This window comes from Canis lupus, chromosome 17, assembly GCF_003254725.2.
Source record: "Canis lupus dingo isolate Sandy chromosome 17, ASM325472v2, whole genome shotgun sequence".
Lineage (NCBI taxonomy): Eukaryota > Metazoa > Chordata > Mammalia > Carnivora > Canidae > Canis > Canis lupus.
Window position 1 is genome coordinate 54,490,281 of NC_064259.1, and position 26,200 is coordinate 54,516,480.

General features: G+C 42.4%; 1 protein-coding gene across 2 annotated transcripts in view; it reads left to right on the plus strand.

Annotated features, from left to right (window-relative positions):
* The first annotated feature begins 530 nt into the window (after positions 1 to 530).
* Positions 531 to 26,200, plus strand: part of CD101 (CD101 molecule) — a 49,121-nt gene continuing 23,451 nt past the window's right edge. Inside the window, exons 1-7 of one of the 2 annotated variants that reach the window (XM_049096204.1) lie at positions 531 to 3,374; positions 11,065 to 11,445; positions 12,721 to 13,137; positions 16,876 to 17,262; positions 20,903 to 21,271; positions 22,162 to 22,566; positions 25,407 to 25,817. In XM_049096204.1, the coding sequence (XP_048952161.1) occupies positions 3,332 to 3,374; positions 11,065 to 11,445; positions 12,721 to 13,137; positions 16,876 to 17,262; positions 20,903 to 21,271; positions 22,162 to 22,566; positions 25,407 to 25,817 (2,413 nt within the window). In that variant the 5' untranslated portion in view covers positions 531 to 3,331. Of the gene's footprint in view, positions 3,375 to 11,064; positions 11,446 to 11,621; positions 11,777 to 12,720; positions 13,138 to 16,875; positions 17,263 to 20,902; positions 21,272 to 22,161; positions 22,567 to 25,406; positions 25,818 to 26,200 lie in introns of those variants that run through there. The other variant, XM_035700763.2, reaches the window with a different exon arrangement.

Genomic DNA, 26,200 nt, shown 5'->3' on the forward strand with positions numbered 1-26,200 from the left:
AATTTCAGTGCTTGGGGATGACCCATGCTTTCTCCAACTGAAATGATGGACAAATTACTGTAGTTCAAGCCCCACTGATATAATAGTCAACAGCCTGGAAAGGTCGTTTGAAATCCCCATTCAAGATAAACTACCCTTTAATTGTTCCCTGAATATAACCTGTGCATCCCTGCCTTTGTATCTTTGTACATTGCATTTCTCCCTCCTGGAATATCCTTCCCTCCCTCCTCTGCCTATTTGAATCATACCAGATCCCCCAAACACCTACTTAAAACCAGCTTTTTCTGAATGACCTATGGCTGCTCTCTGCCTACAGAAGCCTCTTCGGCCTATTAACTCTTAGGATATTTTTTCTCTGAGCCACAAATTGGATACTCAACATACACTGCCTTATTTGGTTACTCTTTCTTCCTTTCTTCTTCCTCTCCCCCCCCATCTTTGTCCCTTCCTTCCTTCCTTTCTCTTTCTGTTTCTCTAACAAATACATACACATTCACACACACATGTGATAAAGCACATATGGAAAAAAGTTAAAAATTGTTTGAATATAGGTATAGGTTTGTGGTGGTTTTAAAATACCTCCATGGATTCTTGACAGTCCTTCCAAAAAGCATAGCCTTAGGGCACCTGGGTGGCTCAGATGATTGAGCATCTGCTTTTGGCTTGGCTCATGATCTCCAGTCCTGAGATCGAGCCCCATGTCAGGTTCTGGGTCCAGTGGGGAGTCTGCTTCTCCTTCTCCCTCTGCCTCTCCTGCGCTTGCTTGCTTGCTCTCTGTACCTCTCTGTCTCAATAAATAAACTCTTTAAAAGCAAAACAAAAAGCACAGCCTGATTTCCTTCCTCTTGAGTGTGAGCTGGACTTAGTGATTCATTTTTAACAAATAGAATAGGGTGGAAATGATAGTGTGTAGACTAGACCACAGAAGGCACTGCATCTTCCATCTTGGTCTCTGTCTCTTGGATCACTCAATCTGGGGGAAGCCAGCTGCCATGTTGTGAGGACACTCAAGTGTTGCTGTGGAGAGGCCCCCGTTGTTAGGAGCTCATGCCAACTGACTCCTGTTTCTTATCTATGGTTGTATATTAAGCTAGATTCAAGTTTCTGGAGAGACTGACTCATCTTCCATTTCTCTTATCCCCAAGCCTTGCATTATACCTTGAAAAGGGTAGTTACAGAGCTTTTCACTAAAGACATTAATATTCATAGTTTGACTGACCTTGGAGGGCTAATTGTTAGGTATCATCACTAATAATAAATCCAGAGGGGAAGAAAGTTAGAAGTTAAAGGCTTCCAGACCTGAATGTATTGAAGGTTACCCTACTCTACTATAATGGCCACTGGGAAAATAAGCCCTGTGTTAAGATTGGCCTGATGTCCCATTCCCAGATCAGCTATGCTCTCTCCCTCCTTCAAATGTCCATACCTCTTTATCTGTATTTGTCCTGGATGACCTCACCCGACTTACCTTGTGTGATAGCCAGCCATGCTCCTGCTTGTCCCCCCACCCAAAATGCTCCACCATTCCAGACAGAAGATGCTAAGATCAGAGGCTACCCTCTAATTCCAAATCTCTAGCTATCCCTCCACAGTATTTTAAATGCCCTAATTCAGGACCTTATCACTTATATGGAGGACTACAAAATCTTATAACCAGCCTTCCTGCTTCTAGCCTTGTCTCTCTCTCCCTCATCTTTCAACCAGTTAGCAATACACAACATGGAATTCAATTCAAAGGGAAAACCCAATCAGGCATTCTCCTCCTAGAGAAGAAGGGGGGAGGACCTCAAAAGCTCCCCTCATCTATGGAATAAAGGCCAAGGTCCTAGGTCTGGCATGCATGGCCTAGTAAGATCTGCCCCAGCCTACCTCTATGGACCCTGCTCCTTTCGTACCAGCCCCAAACTGTATTCCAACAGGAGAGCATGGCTAGTGCATCATTATCCATGCTAGGCTGCTTCTTCCTCAGCTGTACTTCCCCACCCCCTTCTTCCCTAGTTGTCTCATTTGGCCTAGACCAGCCCAGCCTGGTCTTCCCTCTTGCCCACCCACTTTTTCCCACTTCCTTCAGGGACTGCCTTGATGACTGTCTTTGCAACATTGCATTGTGATTCGCTGATTAAGTGGAAGTTTCCTGAGAACAAGGACTGGGTTGCTGACATCTTCATATGTGCAGAACTTACCCAAGCACCCAGCATATAGAAGTACTAAAAAATTGGTGAATGGATGGATGGAGCAGGAATCGGCCTGAAACGGTGGCCTGAAGCACACCAGTTTATTACTGACCTATCTAGATGTAGCCTTGACCTAGGGAACCAATGTCTTCATTGAACCCCTCCTGGTATGATCTTGTCTTCCAGGATTAGATAGGATTAAGTTGGCTGGGGTTCAGTCCCAACTGTTATATTTAGGCATCTACTCGCCATTCATGGTGCCAGGCCCATCTTGGACAGGTGAAGACTCACTTAAATGTCACATGATGGCAGCTGACATTCACTGAGCACTTACTATGTACCAGGTACCATTCTTTTTTTTTTTTTTTTAAAGATTTTATTTATTAATGAAAGACAGAGAGAGGCAGAGACACAGAGGGAGAAGCAGGCTCCATGGAGGGAGCCCAATGTGGGACTCAATCCTGGGACTCCAGGATCACGCCCTGAGCCGAAGGCAGATATTTAAGTGCTGAGCCACCCAGGTGTCCCACCAGGTACTGTTCTAAGTGCTTTGCATTCATTCATTCATTCAACTCACACAGCAGTCTGATGGGGATGCATCCTCTTAGTATCTCCATTTTACAGATGAGGGTTAATAACTTTTCTAAGATCACGCAGCAATTAAAAATAGGATCTGCATGCAAACCCAGGCAGCCTGGCTCCAGAGACAGTCACCATTACCATCTCCTCGTGTCTGCCACGTTTTGTGTTTTCCAGGGGCCCTTCTTACATTTCATAGTTCTCTCTCCCAAGAGGGAAGGAGAGGTAAGGGCTAAGAAGAGAATGTTACTGCTTGATTTTCTATTTATTTGGTTTACCTTCATTTCCTCATGATTATCTAATGATACATACTTAGCCTAGACAAGGCCCATCTTTTCTTATTTGTCTGTACACACTTACCCATGAAGATCACTCACTTTTCTCACTCACATTCAAGTGATTAGCCAAGAACCATATGATGCAAATGGTTTTTCTCTTTGCAAGCTGTCTGTGTTTCCCAGTGCACTGAAAACCACACTACTGCTTCCTCTTTGCATTTGTAGCAAGAACACAGCTTTTGCCGCTCAGTGTCTGAGCAACTTCAGTGACACCACAAGGAAAGGTCTGTCCTGGCCCAAATGGCACACATCCCACGTGTGGCATCTTTCTTTCTTTTTCTGAGTAAGTGTCATCATTCTGCCGGTCTCTTATCCCAGGAGCTAGTCAACAGGAGGCTGTTGGGTGGCAGAGCAGGACAATTTGGTATTTACAGGAAAAACTATGCCACTCATCTCTGGTGTCGGCAATAATTTTTGACTTTCTGATAGAAGTTGCATGGTTTACCTCGGCATCCTTGAGTTCTAGGGTGGTGCAATGCTTGGTTGAGTCTGTGAACCCATGGATTTTTACAGATGTGTGTTGCTAGATCTGCCAGTTTTGCTGGCCCTGCCTCAACCTTATCTCCCTGGGCTAACCCATCGCTGGCACCAGTGAGGGCTCAGCTCCCCAGCCTGAGAGGTGACCTTGTGTTTTGTCTGATGTGTTTGCCTTGAGGATGTGGCTGGATGGAAGGGAAAGTTCTGAGAGCCCTTAGTAGTTTTAGGTTAAGCTAACAGAAGGTTCTGGATCTCCCTGGGAGCTGAATTGCGAATCAGCTTGAGGGATTGAGAAGGGCCAAGAAGATTTGCCGGACTCTGCTAAAGGGCATCCAGAGGGGTCTTAGCTGGCCCAGGAGCAGGGTGGAGGTAGACAGGAGAACACATGGCCTGGGCTAGAAATGGAATTGTTCCAGAGCAAGTAGCAGGTACTGTTTTGGTGCTGTGCACGCCTTAGCATCTGGTGAGGACTATGGATCCCACCTTAGAATAATTTTTTAAATGCCTAAAATAAAATGCATGGGATTATAGGGGAAATCCATCATACTGGAATGCAATCATCAAAATAGTTTTAAATAGTGATGTAGTCATTTATTTGCTTCTTTACAAATTCCATAACAAGATCTAGACGTGGTCTGTTAACCACCAAACTTCCAGGGAATAAGGGATATGAATCATATTTCAAGATATCTGCAACAACTATAGTGTGATGTGAAAATACCTATGGCTTTTTGTCCACAATCAGGACTGAAGGAAATACTAAATTTTCATTAAGACTAATGAAAAATAAAGATGTAGGGGGGGGGGGTTTCCCCTCTACATTTATGAGCCATAAATTCCCCTCGAATTTATGGGCCTTTTAATCCCGTGTGTGGCTCAGGTTAAGAACTTCTGTCAAGGGCAGCCCCGGTGGCGCAGCGGTTTAGCACCGCCTGCAGCCCAGGGTGTCATCCTGGAGACCCGAGATCGAGTCCCATGTCGGGCTCCCTGCATGGAGCCTGTTTCTCCCTCTGCCTGTGTCTCTGCCTCTCTCTCTCTGAATAAATAAATAAAAAATCTTAAAAAAAAAAAAAAAAAAAAGAACTTCTGTCAAGACTAAATTGAATCGGTGTGGGGACTCAAGTGACTGGAAAGGTAGGGGAACTAAACGAATTTATCATCAGCGTGGCCAGAGCTGTGGCTAACGCTAAAGAGGCGACAGCCTCCAGCCCAACATTGGCTCGAATTGAACTGGGCTTGTGTCTCAGCAGACATTAGATCATGTGAGATAAGGATCCGATCTAGGGCCTGATAGGGTGAGAAGTGGCCTGCAGGGTTAGTTAGGAGGACTGGTTAGTTGCTGGGTGAGGGATGCCCACCAGACTGGCTTGGCAAGCACTGATGGCCTGGAGGATTGGTGGGATCTTCACTGGCTGGTACATTCCTATTTGTCCTGTTCACTATTGAGTGTGAGTCTGTCTGTCTCTCTCTTTCTTTCTCTCTTTCTCTTTCTTTCTTCCTCTTTCTTTCTTCCTGTCTTTCTTTTTTTCTTTGAATATGATTCTTAAGTGCACGTGTTTTGTGTATTTGGACTGTGTGTTTGGCTTGTGTATAGGGGAAAGCAGGGTGTATTGTGCAATAAATCAGACACTGCAAAGTCTCTCTCTCTCTCTCTTTTTTTTTAATTCTGGTGAGCAGGCTAGAAGGCTTGGGTGAAGGCAAGTTGTAACCAGGTTCAAAAAAAGAAAGCTGGAAGCTTTTCCTTAACCCACATAAACAATTATCCAAACTGAGGCATGTATTTATTTCTTCTAGGTTCTGACTCACCCTAAAGCACTAATTTTGTATAGAACCACAGTTTTTATGTGAAGAGCTCATAAATCAGGAAGTGACTTGAAAGGACTTTGGAAGCCTGCTGTCTTTCCTTACAAACATGGAGGGAAATTATAAATAAGGGAGGAACTTAAATGCTGATCAATTGATGGGTTACATTGTTTAGCAAAGGTGTACTTTGTTAATTTTTTTTAAATTTTTATTTATTTATGATAATCACACAGGGAGAGAGAGAGAGGCAGAGACACAGGCAGAGGGAGAAGCAGGCTCCATGCACCAGAAGCCCGACGTGGGATTTGATCCCGGGTCTCCAGGATCGTGCCCTGGGCCAAAGGCAGGCGCCAAACTGCTGCGCCACCCAGGGATCCCAATTTTTTTTAAATAAACATAAAGACTGATTAATTTTGCTAGAACATGGTGCTGGAAGAGGTTAATATTATGGGTAAATGAGCTCTTGGACTTAGGCCTCAGCTTTGCCTTCCTGATCTGGATCTGTCACCCCTCACGCTGACTAGCTGCCCTATATGTAAAAACCACTAATGTGAGAGGGTGCTAGGGGGGACCGATTTTTTTTTTTAATTTTACCATGACTGTATTCGTAGAAGAAAATGTTTTTGGTTAGAAGCTCTCTCAGCCTTCAAGGGCATAGGGATTTTGTAAGTGTAAAGAAAGAGATGTTGCTTGTTATGTCTGTAGTTCTCCAGGTAGGTTTTGTATGAGATGGAATGATCCGAAGTTGCTATTTTTGTGGATCAAGAAAGGTCAGTTATGGGCCATTTTATATCATCCAACCTTAACAGCTTCCATTTAAATAATATAACAGTAAATTTGGCAACTATTGAGATGCTTGGGTGGCTCAGTGGTTAAGCATCTGCCTTCGGTTCAGCTCGTGTTCCCGGGGTCCTAGGATCGAGTCCTGCATTGGGCTCTCTGCACAGAGCCTGCTTCTCCCTCAGCCTATGTCTCTGCCTCTCTCTGTGTCTCTCATGAATAAATAAATAAAATCTTTAAAGAAAAAAAAAAAGAAAAGAAAAAAAGCCAGTACCACCCGAGAAAAGTGTGGCCCTGGTATGGTGTGTAGGTGCCCAGCATTGTGTCCATCAGTCAGTGAGAATTTGAGCTGCTGTGCAGAGATCTCTAACCCTCTGTCCACTGGAAGAAAAGCAACAGAACAGTCCTCTGAATTATTTTACTTCTTAGGAGGAGGAGAGATAGGTACAACATATCCCATAGGGAATATCTTGACAAAAGATGCTTCAGCATATAGTCCCAATGCATAGCCTTTTGAATTGATCTCTGTCAACCATTCCTTTCCACACCAAAAATACCTATGAAACTTCCACACTGTTGCTTTACTTCTCTGAGGAAGCAGTACCTTCCCCATCCTGTTCTTGACCTCATGCCTCTACTAGGACTTTCCTCTGTTCTTTATCCTGTTGTCATCCACATCTCCCCTCTCAGCTCCTCTTGCCATCTGCCACCCTATTCTGTTTCCCATTTCCACAAAACTTCTTGGAGTCGTTTACCCCTCCTACAGTCACTTCTTATCCTTGAAATCCTCTGCTTCTGGTCTTTTGAAACCTCTTTTCAAAGATCTCCTCCGATATCCTCCTCATCAAGCTGAAAGAACCGTCCCCCCTGCCTTTGGGTCCTTACCCTCATAGCAGCGTCCAGCAAACAGACAAGCCCTTCTGTGGAACATTTTTCCTCCTTTGGCTTCTACGCACCTGTGTCCTGGCCACTCTCCTATCTCCCTTGCTCTTCTTTCTGGGTGTTCCTTATCCTAGCCCCTAAATACAGAGACCCTCTCATAATCTCTCTTTAGCCTTCCCCCTTGTATTCCCTAACACTGCCCAGCACTGGAACTGACCTAATCCACACCCATGGCCCAGAACCCTCTGTGGTTATAAAAAGGTGCTCAGAGGAAGCAGTGAGAAACAATGGAGACAGCCAGGGATTCCACATTTGCAGATTTAGGTTCAAGACCAGCTCAACCAATTACAAGTTTGACATTGCTAAATGTGGGACTATCACAGAATTCTTAAAAAGGATTAGGCCATAGAGATTTTCAAAGGGTTGACTAGACTTGAAAGTATATATATATATATATATATATATACTTTTTAAAAAAAGATTTATTTATTTATTCATTCAGAGAGAGCGAAGAGAGGCAGAGACACAGGCAGAGGGAGAAGAAGGCTCCATGCAGGAAGCCCGATGTGGGACTCGATCCTGGGTCTCCAGGATCACACCCCGGGCTGTAGGCGGCGCTAAACCGCTGCGCCACCGGGGCTGCCCTATATATATACTTTTTAAAAAATATTATTTCCCAGTGTTTGCTGGCTGTCTTTCCTGTTTATGGTATTCAAATTTAGTATTTTCAAAAGCAAATGCAGTATCTTCTCCCTCACCCTTGAACACAGCAGTCTCTTCCTGATACCCTTCTTTCTTTTTTTTTTTAATGAGATTGTATTTATTTATATATTTATTTATTTAGAGAGTGAGTGCGAGGGTGGAGGGGCAGAGGGAGAGGGAGAGAATCCCAAGCAGACTCCAAGCCCAATGCAGACTCCATCTCTCGACTCTGAGATCATGACCTGAACTGAAAGCAAGAGTTGGCCACTTACCTGATTGAGCCCCCCAGGTGCCCCATAATATCCTTATTTCTGTTAACAATATCATTATTCTCTCAGTCAGCCTCACAAAACCTGCCATCATTTTTTATTTCTTCCCGCCTTCCCTTTCTCCATCCACCCCTTCTACTACTTCCAAGCATCTGAGACCCTGAAAAACTCTCTAGATTTTATCTCGATGGTGGCTCTTTGCATTCCGATTATGGTCATCATTTCTCTCCTGGGCTACAATGGTTTTCTGTCACATTAATTTTCCTAAGACTTTTCCAACACTTACAGTGGATTCCCCATCGCCCAATTAGTCAAGTCCAAACTTTTAAACATGACTTCATGGTTTGGGCCCCAAATTCCTATCCAGCCTTACCTCCTTCTATTCATCTTCATGTAACCCTTCCCCTAATCCAGTTTATCACTCCCTAATTGCTAAACAGGTCTTTTGATTCCTAGCCATATAATCATGTCATGAAGTCACCCCACTTAAATCATCATAATTTTTCTGATGCTCCAAATTCCACTTCTCATCCTGCCTGTCTCTTCCATAAACCTTTTGTGTTTCCCTCCCCTAAAAGTGCAATCTCTCCTTCCCTCAGATTCCTTAAAGCACTTTTATAATCTCCCTGACATGGAGATATGACCATCATCCTGCCTTACTAAAATTTTAAAATCATGAAGTCAAAGACTATCCGAAGCTCATTTTCACGTCTTAGTTTCTGAAGCATCAGAAATACAAGTTGTTGAATAAATATTTATCAAATTGGCAAATAAAGCAGTAGAAAATGGAGTGCTAGTTTTCACAATAAAATGTTTCACATGTGGTACCTATCTTTTAAAGTTATGTAAGATGTTGAACAAGTGTTTCCTAGCCACCAAAATAGCATTGTGGTCACATACCCTTAGAAATAGGTTAGTGGTACCTCAGAAACCATATTTCTATAAACATTTTTATTGTGGAATATAACACAAAGGAAAAGGTAATAAAACATAAACATGGAGATTAGCAAATAAGTAAAAAAAGTAAGAACCATGTAGTCACTATCCAGGTCAAGAAATAGAACATTGCTAGGACCCTAGAAGCACCCACCCACTGTGCTGTGTGCCCCATCCAGATTACAACCCTCCCCCCTGATGCACAATCACTGTTCTGACTCCCATGATAACCACTTCCTAGCTTTTCTTCTTTTTTAAGTGATTTTATGTTTGTATTTATTAAATAATGCAGTGTGGTTGTACCTGTATTTAAATATTTATAAAGGACTGGAATCATTCTACATATCATCAAAAAGATTCTCCGTATACTGCTTTCAACACAGTCATCCACGTTACAAACAGTTGTGATCCACTTTCATTTCTGTGTAATATTTCATTTTATGGATGTGCCACAGTTTGTTCTGCTGATGGACATACAAGCAGTCTCAAGATGGGGGATATGATGAACGGTGCTGTTGTGGGTATTCTTTCATACATAGCTTGGTGCACAGTGCACACAGTTCTCTAAGATATATATCTGAGTCTAACCAGCGTTGCCGAAAATGTTTTCAGTTGCCTCTGTTGGATAATTGTTTGGTAAGTAATAAGTTACATTTTTCCTATACATTTCCTATACATTTTTCCTATATGTGCCTCAGTATTAGAAGAGCATAATATAATTACATCACATTAACTGGGATGTATGAATCAGTTGGCGTATTTTAATTATTATTGGAAATGTGTGTGGTTGGTGGGATGTTTTTCAGTTTTGCATTAAACATTCAATAGGCCAGTTTTAGTGGGTTGCCTCAGATGACCACTCACCCTTTCTCCCCATATGTTGTAGGCCCCCCTTCTATCAGAATTTTTTCCATTCCAAAATTCCCATCCCCCACCTTATGGTCTCTGTAACATCATTTTTCCTTTTTCTCCCTTTTTTTTCCCCCTCTACTCTCCTTTACTTGCTGTTCTTGTGGGTTTGCAAAAGTCAGCAGATACCCTGCTTCTTCCCTACCTTCTTATGAGTTCTATTCTGTTCATTCCACAATACCAGCAGTTGCTCCCTGGCTGGGCTGGGGGGTGGGGGGAGGACTCTTCTGATGTCTTTCTCGTCCTCTTCCCCTTCCACTGGGCCCCAGGCCCCTAGTGAGAGATTGGGCTCACTCTCTTTGGCATCTCTGTTATTTGCTCTTTGTTCTTTCTGTGGCACAAACTAGTCTCTTATATCAGCCGGATCCATAAACACATGCCTTTCCATTTCTGCAAGCTGCTTGATTTTGAACACATACACTTCAAAGAAAATGTTGCCAATTTGATCATGTTTTCTCCTTTAAGCCTGATGCTTGAGATTTGTCTCAACAGGAGACAGTCCAGAGCAATCCCAACTGAAAACTTTCAGTCAGAGAAGAACTGAAAGGGACTCTGAGGCCAGATCCTGGTGGACTTGACTGGCTGGCTTTTACAAAGCTTTTCGATAAAGCTGTGGTGGCTCTTGAAGAAAAATGACAAAACAAAAAACCCTCCATGGTATAGAAAGGAAGTGCTGCTGTCTCTCTGGATGCTAATTTTAGCTAGTCCTGCATTTAGACCTGGCCAGGAGCTACAAATAGTTCCAGCCAACTAGCAAGACAAAGAAAGCGCAGCATCAGAGGCAGTGGGTAGATTTGTCTTCTCCGCAATCTCTGAGAGAACTGTCTGACAGGTACCCAGGAATTTGCTGAATTGTCCTAGAAAATAACATAAAAGGTGAATTTCCTTATGTAGTATTGACTTTCAAATAAGTGCCCTTAGACAACACCGGGCGCTAAGTATTAGCAGGTGTAATAGCTCTAATACTGTTGAAGCTAACCTAAGAGGCTAGGAATTATTACAGAAGTTCAAGTCCTAAAAGAGCAGTGAATTCATCAAGCGATCCCACCGTGCCTCAGCCTGAAGGAGACATCGAACATTCGAGTCAATCATAGCTAATAACCTGTGATCTCATTTACTAGAACTCTTAATACAGGGAGCTGCAGAAGGGGGGCACACTGGGGACTGGAACGCAAATCTCTTTTGATTCCCCTTTCTCTCTTTCCTCTTTGCAAGCTAAGCTCAGCCTTGGCCAGAGAGAGGTAACCATCCAGAGAGGACCGCTGTACCGGGCTGAGGGCTACCCCATCAGCATTGGCTGCAACGTAACTGGCTACCAGGGCCCTTCTGAGCAGCATTTCCAGTGGTCTGTTTACCTGCCCAAAGCCCCGACCCAAGAAGTCCAGATCGTGAGCACCGTGGATGCCACCTTCTCTTATGCAGTGTATGCGCAGCGGGTGAGAAGCAAGGGGATCTATGTGGAGAGGGTCCGGGGCAACTCGGTCTTCTTGCACATCGCAAAGCTCCAGTTGAAGGATTCTGGCGAGTATGAGTGTCACACGCCAAACACAGATGAAAGATACTACGGCAATTACAGCGCCAAGACAAGGCTAATTGGTAAGCTGCCTGCCCCCCTGTTCTTGCCAGTGTCCCCCCCACCCCAACACCTTGCAGTGTGACGTGGCTTTCCGTCGTGTCCTTGCTTTGGCAAGAGAGCCCTCATCGCCCTCTGGATATGTTGCAGATGGGGCACAAATCGGTATCTCCCATTCTCTAAATGTTCATCTTTCCAGTCACCTTTGCCCTGGGAATTTAGATGGTGTGTGTGGTCTAGGCCTGTCCACAGCTAGCCACGGGGTGATCGTAGCAACATCAGACAAAACTCTGGGAGTTCTCCCCATGTCATCTCTTCTGGAGGCAGAACGTGAACTTGGTAATATGATCAGTGGTAAGTCACTCGCTTGGAAATGATTATCCACAAACTAGTAATGTCCAACATATTTACATGGAGAGAGAGGGTCATAATCTTTGTAGTTAGCATTTTGTCCCCTTGCCTAGAATATCTTAGCACCTCTTTCTCAGTCTAGCCAACTCCTACCTATACTTGCACCCAGTTTAGGTTTTACTTCTGTGAAATCTGTCCAGATGGTCTCAGTGCATATTCCCCCTCTTTGTTTCCTCTTGATCCTCTATTCACATTGCTATTATTAGCGCTCACCCGGTTGATATGGTATTTGGCTACTTACATGACTCCTACTTCACCCCAAGGAGAACAGTTAGGAGAACATGAGAACAGTTATCTCAGCCCCAAGCACAGTGGCTAGCCCTGAGTAGCTGCTTAATAAATACTTACTGATTGAATCTAAGTGCTGCCTTCCCATAAGCTTGGGCTTGGAGGAAGAACACAATGAGATGGTAGTAGGATGGTTGTCAAAACTTTGGTGAGGGCTGCATTTTGGCTCTGAATGGCAGATTGTAAGGGATTATTGCAGAATTTTACAAAGAATCAGGTTAAGGTGTAAGGAAGTGAAGTGACTTGCTCCAATTCCTGTAGTCAAGTAGGGACAGATTTAGGATCAGAATCTAGGTCTTCTAGCTCCCAGTGCTCTTCCCTTTTAAATACTCTGTGTCTGAACAGCTAAATTGGTCACAACCTATGCTAAAAATGTAAAGTCAGGGTCAATACACCACTGAGCCATTAGTTTTGCCAAGTCCCATGGACTATGTATACAGATGCCAACATTCCTCTTGGTGGTAGGGAAAGCATATGGCTGGTTGAAAAGCAACTAAAAGTATGTGCTTTACGGACGGTGGGTCAGGGCGCCATCCTTATCCAAGGAGGCTTATCTGACAGGTTATTGGGACAGTCAGTTATCATTCCTTTGTTTCCAGTTATTCCAGATACCCTCTCTGCCACCATGAGTTCCCAGACTTTTAATAAGGAGGAGGGTGAATCATTGGAACTTACCTGTGAAGCATCCAAAGCCACAGCTCAGCACACTCACCTCTCTATCACCTGGTACCTGATGCAGGATGGAGAAAGAAGCCAAACTACCAAGATTATTTCCCTCTCCAAAGATTTCACGTTGATCCCTGGGCCCTCATATACAGAGAGGTTTGCGGCTGGTGATGTACTGCTCAACAAGCTTGGAGTCACTACCTTCAGGCTCTCCATAGGGAGGCTCCAGCCCTCAGATCAAGGTCAGCTGTTCTGTGAGGCAACTGAGTGGATTCAGGATCCAGATGAAACCTGGACTTTAATCACGAGAAAGCAGACAGCTCAAACAGCTCTGAGAATCCAACCCACAGGTAAGGATCTTCTCAAGCAATTCATACTATATTGATGGTGGGTGTTTATGGGATATCTTTTGGGTTTTTTCTAATCTTTTGTTGTGTCTAAAAAAGACATTTAGGAAGTTTGAATACATTTTGGTTTTGGCATCTGGGAAGCATAAGTAAGAAGAGGGACATTTGGTTTCAGGCCTGTCCACAGCAGGTTTCCTATGGGATAAGATCTTCTGAATGGTTAGAGATTCCACAAGTCATGCATGAAAATGTTTTGTTATCCTCCTTGCTGAGCCCTGTGTAAGCACTTTATCTGCTTTATCTACTTTATCTATATTACCTAATTTTAAGTCCTTGCTCTATAGGGCAAGTGGTCAACTCCCCATTTTTAAAACAAGGAACCTGAGCCTCAGACATGCAAAAATGCTGGTGAGAGGTAGAGCTGCTGCTCCAAGCAGGTGTGTCTCTCCAAAGCGCCCACACCACAGACACCCAGGCCTCGGAGTAGCTCCAGTTGCTAATGTGGAACTTTGTCTTACTGCCGGGATTTCCTTCCACCTGACCCCATTTCCTGCTTGGGATGGTGTTACTTTTCATGATCCATTGGCATTTTCATCAAAGCAAGTGGGAAGCCTCAGCTGCCATTCCTGGTTTCTCTACACGGGCTATGGTCCAATAGGAAGAGGTTGCAAAAACCATATATTTCCATGCTAAAAGCAGTGATCCATTGGTAGATCATTGAAGATTCTTTCTTTCTTTCTTTCTTTCTTTCTTTCTTTCTTTCTTTCTTTCTTTCTTTCTTTCTTTCTTTCTTTCTTTCTTTCTTTCTTTCTTTCTTTCTTCTTTCCTATATTTATTTGACAGAGAGCACAAGCAGGGGGAGTGGCAGGCAGAGGGAGAGCTCCCCACTGAGCAGGGAGCCTGATCTGGAGCTTGATCCCAGGACTCTGGGATCATGAGAACAATTTTTATTTAAAACAGTCTTCATTTATTCTTACTTATTTATTTCACAAAAATTCTATATATTTAAGGTGCACATAATGTTTTGATATACATAGGCATTTTGCAATGATTACCACAATCAAGCTAATGAACATATCCATCATCTCACATAGTTATTTTTTTTCACATAGTTATTTTTTGTGTGTAGTGGGTGTGTGCTTGTACGTATGGCGAGAACAGTTAAGATTTCTATTCTCAGCAAATTTCAAGAATGAAACACAGTATTATTAACTGTAGTCACCATGCTATACGTTAGATCTATAGAACTCACCTTGCGTAATGGAAACTCTGTACCCTCTGATCAATATCTCCCCCTCCCCCCTCCCCCTAATCCTGGCAACCACAATTCTACACTCTACTTTTATGAGTTCAGCAGTCTTAGATGCCACATATAAGTGAGTTCCTACAGTATTTGTCTTTCTGTGTCTGGCTTATTTCACTTAGCCTAATGTCCTTCAGGGTGATCCATGATGTTGAAATGGCAGGATTTCTTTTCTCTCATAGCTGAATAATATTTCAGTGTGCATATACCACATTTTCTACATTCACCTATTCATCAGTGGACCCTTAGGTTGTTTTCATATCTTTGCTATCATGAATAATAAACATGGGAATGCAGATATCTCTTTGAGATCCTCATTTCACTTCCTTTAGGTATCTACCCGGAAGTGGGATTGCTGGATTATATGGTAGTTCTATTTTTAATTCTTGAGGAAACACCACACAGTTTGTATAGTAAACTGTGCACATCCTCCACGTTCTCACCAACACGTTATTAATTCTTCTAACCCATGAACATGGGATATCTTTCCATTTATTTGTATCTTCTTTAATTTCTTTCATCAATATTTTACAGTTTTCAGTGTCTTTCACCTCCTTGGTTAAATTTATTTCTAAGTATTTTCTTCTTTTGGACATTATTGCAAATGAGTTTTTTTATTGAGATAAAATTAGTTTATGACATTATACAAGTTTCAGGTGTGCAACATTATAATTCGATATTTGATACACTACAAGTGATCACCACCATAAGTCTAATTACAACCCATCACCATACAGTTGAGCCCCTTCACCCATTTTGCCCATTCCCCAGCCACCTTCCCCTCTGGGAACCACCAGTCTGTTCTATGTCTCTATGAATTTATTTTTGTTTTGTTTGTTCATTTGTTTTGGTTTTTAGAGTCCACATATAAGTGAAATCATATGGTATTTGTCTTTCTTTGATTTATTTCACTTAGAATAATACCCTCGAGGCCCATCCATGTTGTTGCAAATGGCAAGATTTCCTTCTTTTTTATGGCCAAGTAGTATTCCTTTATGTGTGTGTGTTTGTGTGTGTGTGTGTGTATATATATACACATATCTATATATATACCACATTTTCTTTCTCCATTCATCCTTTGATGGACACTTACATTATTTCCATATGTTGACTATTATAAATAATGCTGCAGTGAGCATAGGGGTGCATATATCTTCTTGGTGTTTTTGTGTTCTTTGGATAAATACCCAGAAATGGAATAGCTGGATCATATGGTAGTTCTATTTTTAATTTTTTTAAAGATTTTATTTATTTAGGAGAGAGAGAGAGCATGCACACATATAGGAAGAGGAACAGAGTGGGGAGAGAAAGGGACAAGCAGACTCCAATATGGGACTCTGTCTCACAACCCTGAGCAGAAACCAAGAGTTGGACACTTAACATACTGAGCCATTCAGGTACCCTATTTTTATTTAGTTATTTATTTATTTATTTTGAGAAATCTCTATACTGTTTTCAATATTGGCTGCACCAATTTACATTCTTAGTAGCAGTGTAAAAGTGTTCCCTTGTTGCCACATCCTCTCCAACACTTTTTATTTCTTGTCTTTTGGAGAATAGCCATTCTGACAGGTGTGAGGTGATATCTGATTATGGTTTTGACTTACATTTCCCTGAAGATGAGGGGTGTTGAACATCTTTTCATGTGTCTGTTGGCCATCTGTATAGATTGTTTTCATAATGTCTTATTCCCATATTTTGTTGCTAGTATATAGAAATGCAACTGACTTTTTTTTTTTTTTTTGTATGTTGACTTTGTGTCCTGCAACTTTACTAGTATCATTAGTTTTAAGAGTTTTTTGGTGAAGTCTTTCGGGATTTCTTTATATAAGATCACATCATCTGCAAGCAGATAATTTTACTTCATTTTTCTGACTTGAATGCCCTTTATTTTTTTCCCCTAACTAATTGCTCTGGTTACGGCTTCCAGTACTATGTCAGATAGAAGTGGTAAGAGAGGACATCTTTGTCTTTTCCTGATCTTAGAGGAAAAGCTTCCAGCTTTTTATTGTGAAGTGTTATGTTAGCTGAGGACTTGTTATACATCACATCTACTTTCACTTAGGAAAATTCCACTAGATAGTCTTAGCCAAGAAAAGAGAGCAAAGAAATAATAATTTATAGCAATTCAACATATTATAAAATATTTTATATTTTTTATTAAAAAAAGATACATTATACTTCAGACTTCTATGTATACATCTTGCTTAAAGGATTGCATTCAGAAAGCTATACGCTGTTCTTTCTGAATGATTTAAAGAATAATCAAGGACATTTTTGATTCTAAGTATTTCTTTGGTTGAGCTACTCCTCAGAGCTAAACTCCCGCATGAAATTCAATCCCTCTACTGTCCTTACAGGGGGTATTATCTCTCTGTGGTTCTGAAAGGACAGAAGCTGTGGCTTCTCTAAATACCTGTGTTGCTTTTGTTTCCTAGTGAAAGATTTTCAAGTCAACATTTCCGCTGAGAGCACGTTTACTGCAGGGAAATCCTTAGAACTGGTCTGCCTGGTAGTAGGTGGTGGCTGGGACCCACAGCTTCAGGGCGTTTGGTTCTTCAATGGTAAAGAGGTGGCCCGCATGGATGCTGGGGGTGTTCTGGACCTGAAGAGAGGCTACAAAGAGAGAGCAATTCAAGGACAACTCCAGGTTTCAAAGTTAAGCCCCAAGGCTTTCTCTCTCAAGATCTTCTCTGTGGGCCCGGAGGATGAAGGAGCCTACAGATGTACTGTGGCAGAGATGGCAAGAGCTCAGATGGGTTCCTGGCAGGTGCTTCAGAGCAAGCAGTCACCAGATACCCGTGTGCATCTGAGGAAGCCAGCAGGTACGTGAAGTCAGAACAAGATATGACCGGACTGCTCTCAGCTTCCCTCCTTTGTGAGTACAGGATGCCTCCATGGACACAGTGGACTTCTCCTGAAGAGTCAGGTGTCAGCTTGATCACTTTGAGGTGGGATAGAGAAAAGCGACCAAACTAGCTGAAGACCTGAGTCTTATTCCTGGGTCCTTAAGTGGGCTGTGACCGCAGGCCCAATACTTAACTTCTTTAAATCTCAGCTGCCTCAAATATGAAATAATGATGTACAGTTAGATTGTCCTTAAATCCCTTCTTGCTATCTCAGATTCTTATTTGCGATTAGTCCTCATTTTTGTACATTGGGTTTTTCTTCAAGCAGGAAACACCTGTATTAATGAAACCCTCTGTCTTCTCTTTGTTGTCCATGTGATATGAGTACGTGAGAATGACACTTTGCCTCCTTCCTGGGGATTAGACACCTACATTATGCCTCACTGCCCCCCAAACATCTCTCAGATGCCTTTTTCCATCCTCTATTATCTTAACCTGATACAGGGGATGATAGTATGTCTTAATTCTGTATCAAAGCATGACTCAAAACAAGAAATGAAGAGGCAAATGAAAGCAAGCAGACTCTATTCCCTGCATTTTGCTGTAATGTGATATGCCTCTCCAAATGGGTCTGTGTAACTGTAGGCATGAAAGTGGAAGGCCACTGGGCTCTCATTTCAAGTTTGTGAAGGTTGAATGATCTTAAATATGTTTGAACACTCAGTGCTTTTTGTGTGAAGAGAAAACAAACAAATCTACAACTAATATTAGGATGCTCTGGGCTAGGTATTATATTCAAAGTCTAGAAAGATTAATTGCCCAAAAGCACAAAACAAAACCCAACTAAAAATATAGATATCCTTGTTTCACTTGCCCATTGGAGGCATCTTCAAAGATGGATAAATTTCCCTTTCATGTTCTTCTCTGTCACCTCATTTGCTAGCAATGAAGACACACAAGCCAGGAAGTGTGTTGGTGTTCGTTTTCACACTAAACATTTGGTCTAACTTTCTAGGATCCAGGAAGAACTATGTGGGTGGGTTTACATATTTACACAGAGCTAAATCTCTGCTTCATTCATGTCAATCTCTGCTGAAACATATCTGTAAAACTTTCTTAAATTCAGCATATGGGAATTTGTGCCAAACGGATGTAAAAGTGTTTTTTGTGTTGCACAGATCGTAAGCCTATCAGTAGTGTGGTCTTCCAAACCTAAAAATAGTTCTTTGCATAGGCTGGAGTCCAAACTGGGACTAATATGTAGAAACAGAGAAAGTTATTAGCAAATTTATTAAGGATTCTTGTGAGCATTCAGTTTTGAAAGTCAAACCAAAGTATGAGCAGAGTTTTATCATGAAATTCATATTTTATGAATATTTTAAACAGAAGGGGGTACTCACTACCACTGTGAGTGTGTAACTTATACATACTTGATAAGTGTATTACTTCTTATCAAGAGGCAGTAATGACTGTAATGAACTAAGGAAACCTCATTTTTTTTCTTAAAAAAAAAAGATTGATGTTAGTTGAAACTAACCATAATGGTTTATATTCAAGTAGTGAGATTATGAGTAATAATTTCCTCTTTATTTTCTAAACTTCAGTTATGAGTCTATTTTTAACTTGAAAAAAACTGGGATCCCTGGGTGGCGCAGCAGTTTGGCGCCTGCCTTTGGCCCAGGGCACGACCCTGGAGACCCAGGATCGAATCCCACATTGGGTTCCCGGTGCATGGAGCATGCTTCTCCCTCTGCCTGTGTCTCTGCCTCTCTCTCTCTCTCTGTGACTATCATAAATAAATAAATAAATAAATAAATAAATAAATAAATAAATAAATAAATATTAAACAAAAAAAAAGAAAAGAAAAAAACTTAAGTATAATCCTGCCTCCAATACCCAAAATTTGGAAGCAGTTTTGCATATACATATACATAGCATATATAAAATATATATTAAGTATTATTTAAAGAATTATTATTTAATTATTTAATAGTGTTATTAAATATTTTAAAATATTAAATACATACGTCAAACTTATTTCTGGACATTGACCTTCATTCTGCCTTTGTAACTTATATACATATACACATAAAGCAGAAGATAGGACTCCTTCCTCAGCAGGGGAGAACAATTTGCAAATTCATTTAGATCCTATTTAGATTTCTCATCCCAATTCGATTTTGTTTTCTCTCTTTTGTCTTTGAACTACTTCACTTTCACTAAGTGCCTATCATTACAACCAGTACTAATAGCCACCCTTTACTGGTTCTTTCCCTTTCCAGCCCAGCTAAGCCCTTTTGCATGTACTACTTTTAGTTGTCCCAACAATGCAATAAAGCGGGTGCTGTTATTACCTTCATAATATTCAGGAAAGAAAATCAAGGGTCATGGAGGACAACAGTATTGCCCAAAATAAATTCTGACACCCAGGACCTTGACCTTAAACCTAAGATGCATGAGTTACTGAGTGAGTTACACCCACTCTCTGGGTGTCCACAGAGCACCCAGGACAAAGGCTTACACAGGAAGTATCTGTTGAATGAATATTTGCACTTCTATGTGTCTTGCATTTCCCATCTGGGAGCCAGATTTTTATTTTGTAGCTTAACATTATAGTTCAGATATAAGAAGGATCTCCCATCAACCAAATACACACACACACACACACACACACACACACACACATATTTTTTAAAGATTTTATTTATTTATGAGAGACATGCACAGAGAGAGAGAGAGAGAGAGAGAGGCAGAGACACAGGCAGAGGGAGAAGCAGGCTGGACGCAGGGAGCCCGACGTGGGACTTAATCTCAGGTCTCCAGCATCACACCCCAGGCTGAAGGCGGCACTAAACTGCTGCCACCTGGGCTGTCCATATATATATGTTTATAAATATGTATTTTATATATATGAATATGTGATTTGAAAGAGTAATATATCTATATATTACTATCTATCTGTCTATAGGTAATATTTTCCACCAAGTAATTGTTTTTAATGGTAGTATTTTATTTGATGTTGTTGTTATTGTTGTTTTAAATAAACTCTACAACCAACGTGGAGCTCAAACTCATGACTCTGAGATCAAGATGCTCTAAGGACTGAGCCAGCCAGGCGCAATTGGTAGTTTTGAACAAAAATCTAATTACCAATACTCCTCCCTGTTCAAAGCACTTACTAGTTAAGGAAAGATAAGTAGGGAGAGGAACATCAATTCAAAATGTGAAAGACAAAATTCCAAAAAACTAAAAATTTAAATAAATGCTGCTTCCTTACTCTCAGGCTTGTACACCCACCCTAACTCATCTAACAAAATATTACCAGATGTCCCAACTAGATGTTCATAATGAAAGGCTGATTTAACAAATCACTAAAAATAGGCCAAATTATAAATTGTTTAGGTGTAAATAAGTTCTTCTGATATCCTTCTGCTTCCCTTTTTCCACTAGGTAAGTGTTAAGCAAATCTCTTTTCTGGGGGTGGTCCAGCAGTAAAACAGCCTGATCTGATTTATCACAAACTAGTCAAGTCCTAATTAAAGAGATATCACTGTGTTTTAGAAAAATGTTCATTTACTTGAAATACTTTTTTTCTCCTCTCAAATGTAATCCACAGCAAGGAATGTGGTCTTATTTACCAAGAGCAAGCTGCAAGCAGTGTGGGAAGGAGAGGCATTAACCCTTCTCTGCAAGGCAGATGGAGCTGAGAGTCTCTTGTCCGTGGAATGGTGGCACTTCCCACAAGGCCGGACGCAGCAAGAGTTTGTGGCTGGCATGCGGCAGGATGGCACCGTGCAGCTGGGTCCCTCCTCCAAGGGCCACGCAAGGCTGGAGAAAATAGACTGGGCCACATTCCAGCTAGAGATCAGCTCCACCACCATCACAGACAGTGGTGTGTATGAGTGCAGGGTGTCTGAGAGCACCCAGAACCTGGCCAGAGATTGGAGCTGGACTCAGAAGTTGGCAGTCACTGTCAAATCTCTGGGTAGGTGTCAAAGAAATCCTATTCTAAACTTGCATATCATTGGTACCTTCCTTTGCAGTGGGATGCAGTGGAATTTGATTGTGTGTCATCATGAAACCCCGAGTTGTGGCGTGTACACCCCAGGACACAGGGCACAGTCTCTGGCTGCTGCATCTGTCAACTAATCTCTAAAGTTTACTTACCTTGATAAGGATCATCTGTAGGGTGCCACTTGTAGGTGATATTCAAAGCTGAACACAAAAGCCTCTGACTTGAAGTAGATTTAGAGAGGACCTGTGCCCAGTGCCCCTGAGTCTCTTACATCCGGGCTTCTGTAGCTGCAGCCCTGAGATTGCAAAGTCTCTTTGAGCCTATGCAAAAGAGCGACACTGAGCCCATGAGTAGAATTGGGGGGTGGGGGGGGCAGCCACAGAGGTGGCGAGTGCCCCACCCACTCAGTAGTAGCTGCCTAAGCAGCAGGCTGGGGAAACAGAGCCTGTTTGTTGTCATTGCTGAGGATGCTCTTAGAAGAGGATCACCTTTGAAACATTGCGGGCCGGGATGCCTGGGTGGTTCAGCAGTTGAGTGTCTGCCTTTGGCTCAGGGCGTGATCCCAGGGTCCTGGAATCAAGTCTCACATCGGGCTCCCCGCAGGGAGTCTGCTTCTCCCTCTGCCTGTGTCTCTGCCTCTCTTTGTGTCTCTCATGAATAAATAAGTAAAATCTTTTTTTTTTTTTTAAAAGAAAAATTAGAGACAGAATTCAGGACAGATTGGACCGTGAGTCAACTTATACCCCCCAAATATCTGATGTTCCCAATGCATCGTTCAATGTTGAAGAGGGGGTGAGTAGGAAAACTTAGACCCGATAAACATATTGGAAATTGTCTTTCCCACTTTTTTCTGCCCCCAGAGTCGAGTTTACGTGTTAAGCTGATGAGCCGTCAACCCCAAGTGGAATTAGCCCACACCTTTGGCCTGTCCTGCATAGTGGAGGCTGACTACCCCAACCTCGGGATGCTCCTCACTGTGACGTGGCAGTTCCAGCCTGCGACATCTCAAGTCTTTCATCCACTAGTTCGAATCACCCATAATGGCACTATTGAGTGGGAGGATTTCCTATCTCAGTTCCAAAAGAAGACAAAGGTTCTACAGTCATCATTTCATTCCCAACTCCTAGTCCATGATGCCACCGAGGAGGAAGCAGGAGTTTATCAGTGTCAAGTAGAAGTCTACGTCAGAAATTCCCTCTGCACAGGCAGCCCCGCAAGGGCTTCTGCTATCTCTCACTCACTGATGATAGCCGTCAGTTTACCAGGTAAACACCACTTGAAATTAATAGCTGCTTTCGAAAACAAACCCATGTCTCTTTGGGTCAGTTATAGAATTGTTATAGAATTAAAACAGAAAATATCTCCCCCCACCATCACCATGTTTTATACTGTGTACATGTAAAACCACTATCCAGGCTGACATGAAGTTACTGTGCTTGGGAGGGCCATCCTGGTTATTAAAACACTGATCTCCTTCCACACCGACTACTAGTAACTTGCTCCATGCCCCTTCCCCCTAGTCCCCATAAGTCCCACCATCCAGCAACTGAAAGGTACCATTTGGCACAACAGGGGGCTTCTCAGGCCAGTTTTGGTGGGGAGGGAGGCATTCTTTTGGATTGGTCACTGCCTGTGCCTTACTGCCTTACCAGTCATTAAATGTTTGGAACAACTCCCCTAGTGGTATGGATAATGTAAATTCCATTAAAATACATTTATCCTCTTGGTTTAATGTGTTAATGTATAAGAGAGTACAGGATCATAGTCAAATATAGTTTACCTCATCGGTTGGTGAAAGAGCAGAGGGGAAAAAAAAAAAAACCCAAAAAACCAAGACACAACCTGGTCAAAGTCCTGCTGGCTCATGTATCTTCTTTTATCACTTCCATTCTCTTAAGACACAGTGTTCAAGAGCCTTTGAAGTCATTTCCACCTGACAGGCACCAGCGAGCAGCTTAGCTTTGGGCAAGTCACTCAATCTGGTCAACTCTAGGTACTTCTCCCTAAACTGCCACTGGCACTGTAAAGGTGGTGACATATGTAATGTGCCTAGGACAGTACCTGATGCATCCAGCGGATGCTCAGCCATGGTAGCAGCCATTATTCTCTCTGCTGCTGAGCGACACTTTTGGTAAAAGTAATGATGTCCATGTTGATTAACTTATGCCCTCATTGCCTTGTCCTTCTCGTAGTATTTGAAATTGGTGGCCCAATCTTTTCTTCTTAAAACTTCCCTTTTCCTTGGCCTCAGGACACAAGATTATATTGGTTTCCTTCCTAACACTCTAACTGCCCCTTCTCATTCCCTTCTGCAGAATTCTCCTCCTTCACAGATCCATTCCTTTGTGTTTCAGGCTCAGCTTGCTCTCTCCTAATTCTGTACAGTCTCCTGAAGTGGGCTTATTCCTCCTCCTGGTTCAGCCTATATACTGACCACTCTTAAATTCATTATCCTGAAAGGCTTCTCTTCTGATCTCCAGACTCGCTATGGAATTGCCTCCAAGGCAGAGCTACACTCACTAAGTCTGGGTGTAAATGCACCATTCTTATCCTTCCTTTTTTTTTTTTTTTAAAGATTTTATTTATTTGTTTATGAGAGACACAGAGAGAGAGGGGCAAGCAGAGACATAGGTAGAGGGAGAAGCAGGCTCCATGCAGGGAGCCCGATGTGGAACTCGATCCTGGGTCTCCAGGATCACGCCCTGGGCTGAAGGCAGATGCTCAACTGCTGAGCCACCCAGGCATCCCCATTCTTATCCTTCCAAAGCTCCTCCACCTACAGTGTTCTCCACATCCTCACAATCACCAGTGGCCTAGGTGAGAAACCACAAGGCCTGCATATCCAGCTCATCCACACTCTCATAGCATGATCTGCAAGATCCTTTATAACCTGGTATATTTGTGTCTTTCCAGCATCATCTTCTACTTTCCATCTTGAATTTGCACTCCATCCACACTGACCTATACTTGCAGGCCTTCAAACACTCTATGTTCTCTCTCACTTTCAGTCTTCAGTTCAAGTCATATGTTTTGTGTGGAACTCTTTAACCTCTCCTCCACCAGACTAATTCTTATTAACCCTTAAGACTTAGCTTAGAGATTTCTACTCTAGGAAGCCTCCTCATCCCCATCTTTGAGTTAGGCAGTCCTGCTCTGTGCTTGGACGGCCACTTCTGCATACCTCTGTCAAACTTGGAATCAGTAAGCCTCTGTGCCTGTACTAGTCTCCCCCTCTAGACTGTGAACCCACTGTTGAAGGTATCCACAGGGCAGGGAATGCTCTAGCACATAACACAGTGTGTGCTTGTTAACTATTTGTTGGAAGAAGAGGAAAGAGACCCACTGGCAACTTTAAGAAGCGTCTACAAAAGTAGAATCAGGGATGTCAGCAAGAAGTTAGAATAAGCTTTAGAAGGCAGGTTATAACATTCATCCTCCTGCTGGAGTAAAAGGAGGGTTGACTCTATACCTGTACGAGATTCCCACTATTGACTGGCTGCAAAGAGACATACAACTTTAATAGCCCACATACAGCTTCCTTTTGTTTACCTGTGTTTGAAGGCAGATACAAACAAGGACATGTCAAAGAATTGTGAATCAAGGAGTGTTCTAGAGAGTGAGCACACGACAAAGCATTAACAGGGCACTTTTTCTCACTTTGATTTATGAAATGCAACAGAAGAGAAGATGTCTGTGCTTCAAGAGTGAGGCATATCATGTGGAAGAGACTAGTTTTCTGAATGGCACTCCATCCTACCCCACATTCCCTATCCCACTCCTATGGGTAAGGGTAGAACCAGGACCAGTGCCTGGAAGATATGGAGTGGTAAAATTCAACTTGATGTCAGAAAGAATCTCTAGTGGCAGTGATGTCCAAAGATGAAATGGGCTGCTTTGTCAGTTGGTGAGCTGTTCAGAAGCTCAATGGGCAGATAGTGGGTTGCTGGGGAGGGAATTTCCACATCCAATGGACGTAGGAGGCATTGGCCTCATTGACCTCTAATGTCCCTTCTACCTTAAAATTCTATTTTCTAATGAAGTAACAAAAGTCACTGTCACCATTCATATATATATATATATATATTTTACCATTCTTTTAATTTAGAGAGCAAGCTACAAGTGAACTCAAGTAGTCAAGTCCAAGAGATCTCCATTACCTCCAACACTGTCATAGAATGTGGCATCTTGTCCCGGTCCGCTGGAGACCTTCAGTTAGCCATCGTTTGGTACTTCTCTCCCAGTTCCGCTAACACAACCTGGCTGAGGATCCTGCAGATGGACCAGACCAGTGTTGTAAAATATGGGGATGAATTTCACACCCCAGGGAGAAAACAAAAATTCTACCCTGAGAAAGTTTCCCAAGACTTGTTTCAGCTACACATTTTGAACATGGAAGACAGCGATCAAGGCAAATACCTCTGTGCTGTGGAGGAGTGGCTCTTGTCTACAAATGGAACTTGGCACAAGCTTGGAGAAAAGAAGTCTGGTCTGACAGAACTGAAACTCAGGCCCACAGGTAAACCTGGCGAGTATATTCTCACACATCTTTCTATAAGATTGCCATGGCCATCTTCTCTTAGGCAGGTCTTCTCTGCCGTGGTTATGTGAAGGTATAACTATGACCCAAGGTCATAGGAATGGTGTCCACCTACCCAAAGAATGCAGGACCTGGTTGGTCAGCAGAAGAGGCGGGAGTCACTTAAGGTGAATCAATCTGAGGCTTTAAGGAGCTTGGATGGGAACAAGATCTCTTTGATTGGTTTGCTTTTCAGCCTGGCAGCCTGGTCTATGGAGCTACCCAGGGTGTCGTATCTCTAGATCTCTGTAATAACAAGCTATGTCATTCCAGTGGGGCTCTACTGTAATTTGGCAAAGAAAGAGTAATACGAAGCATATTTC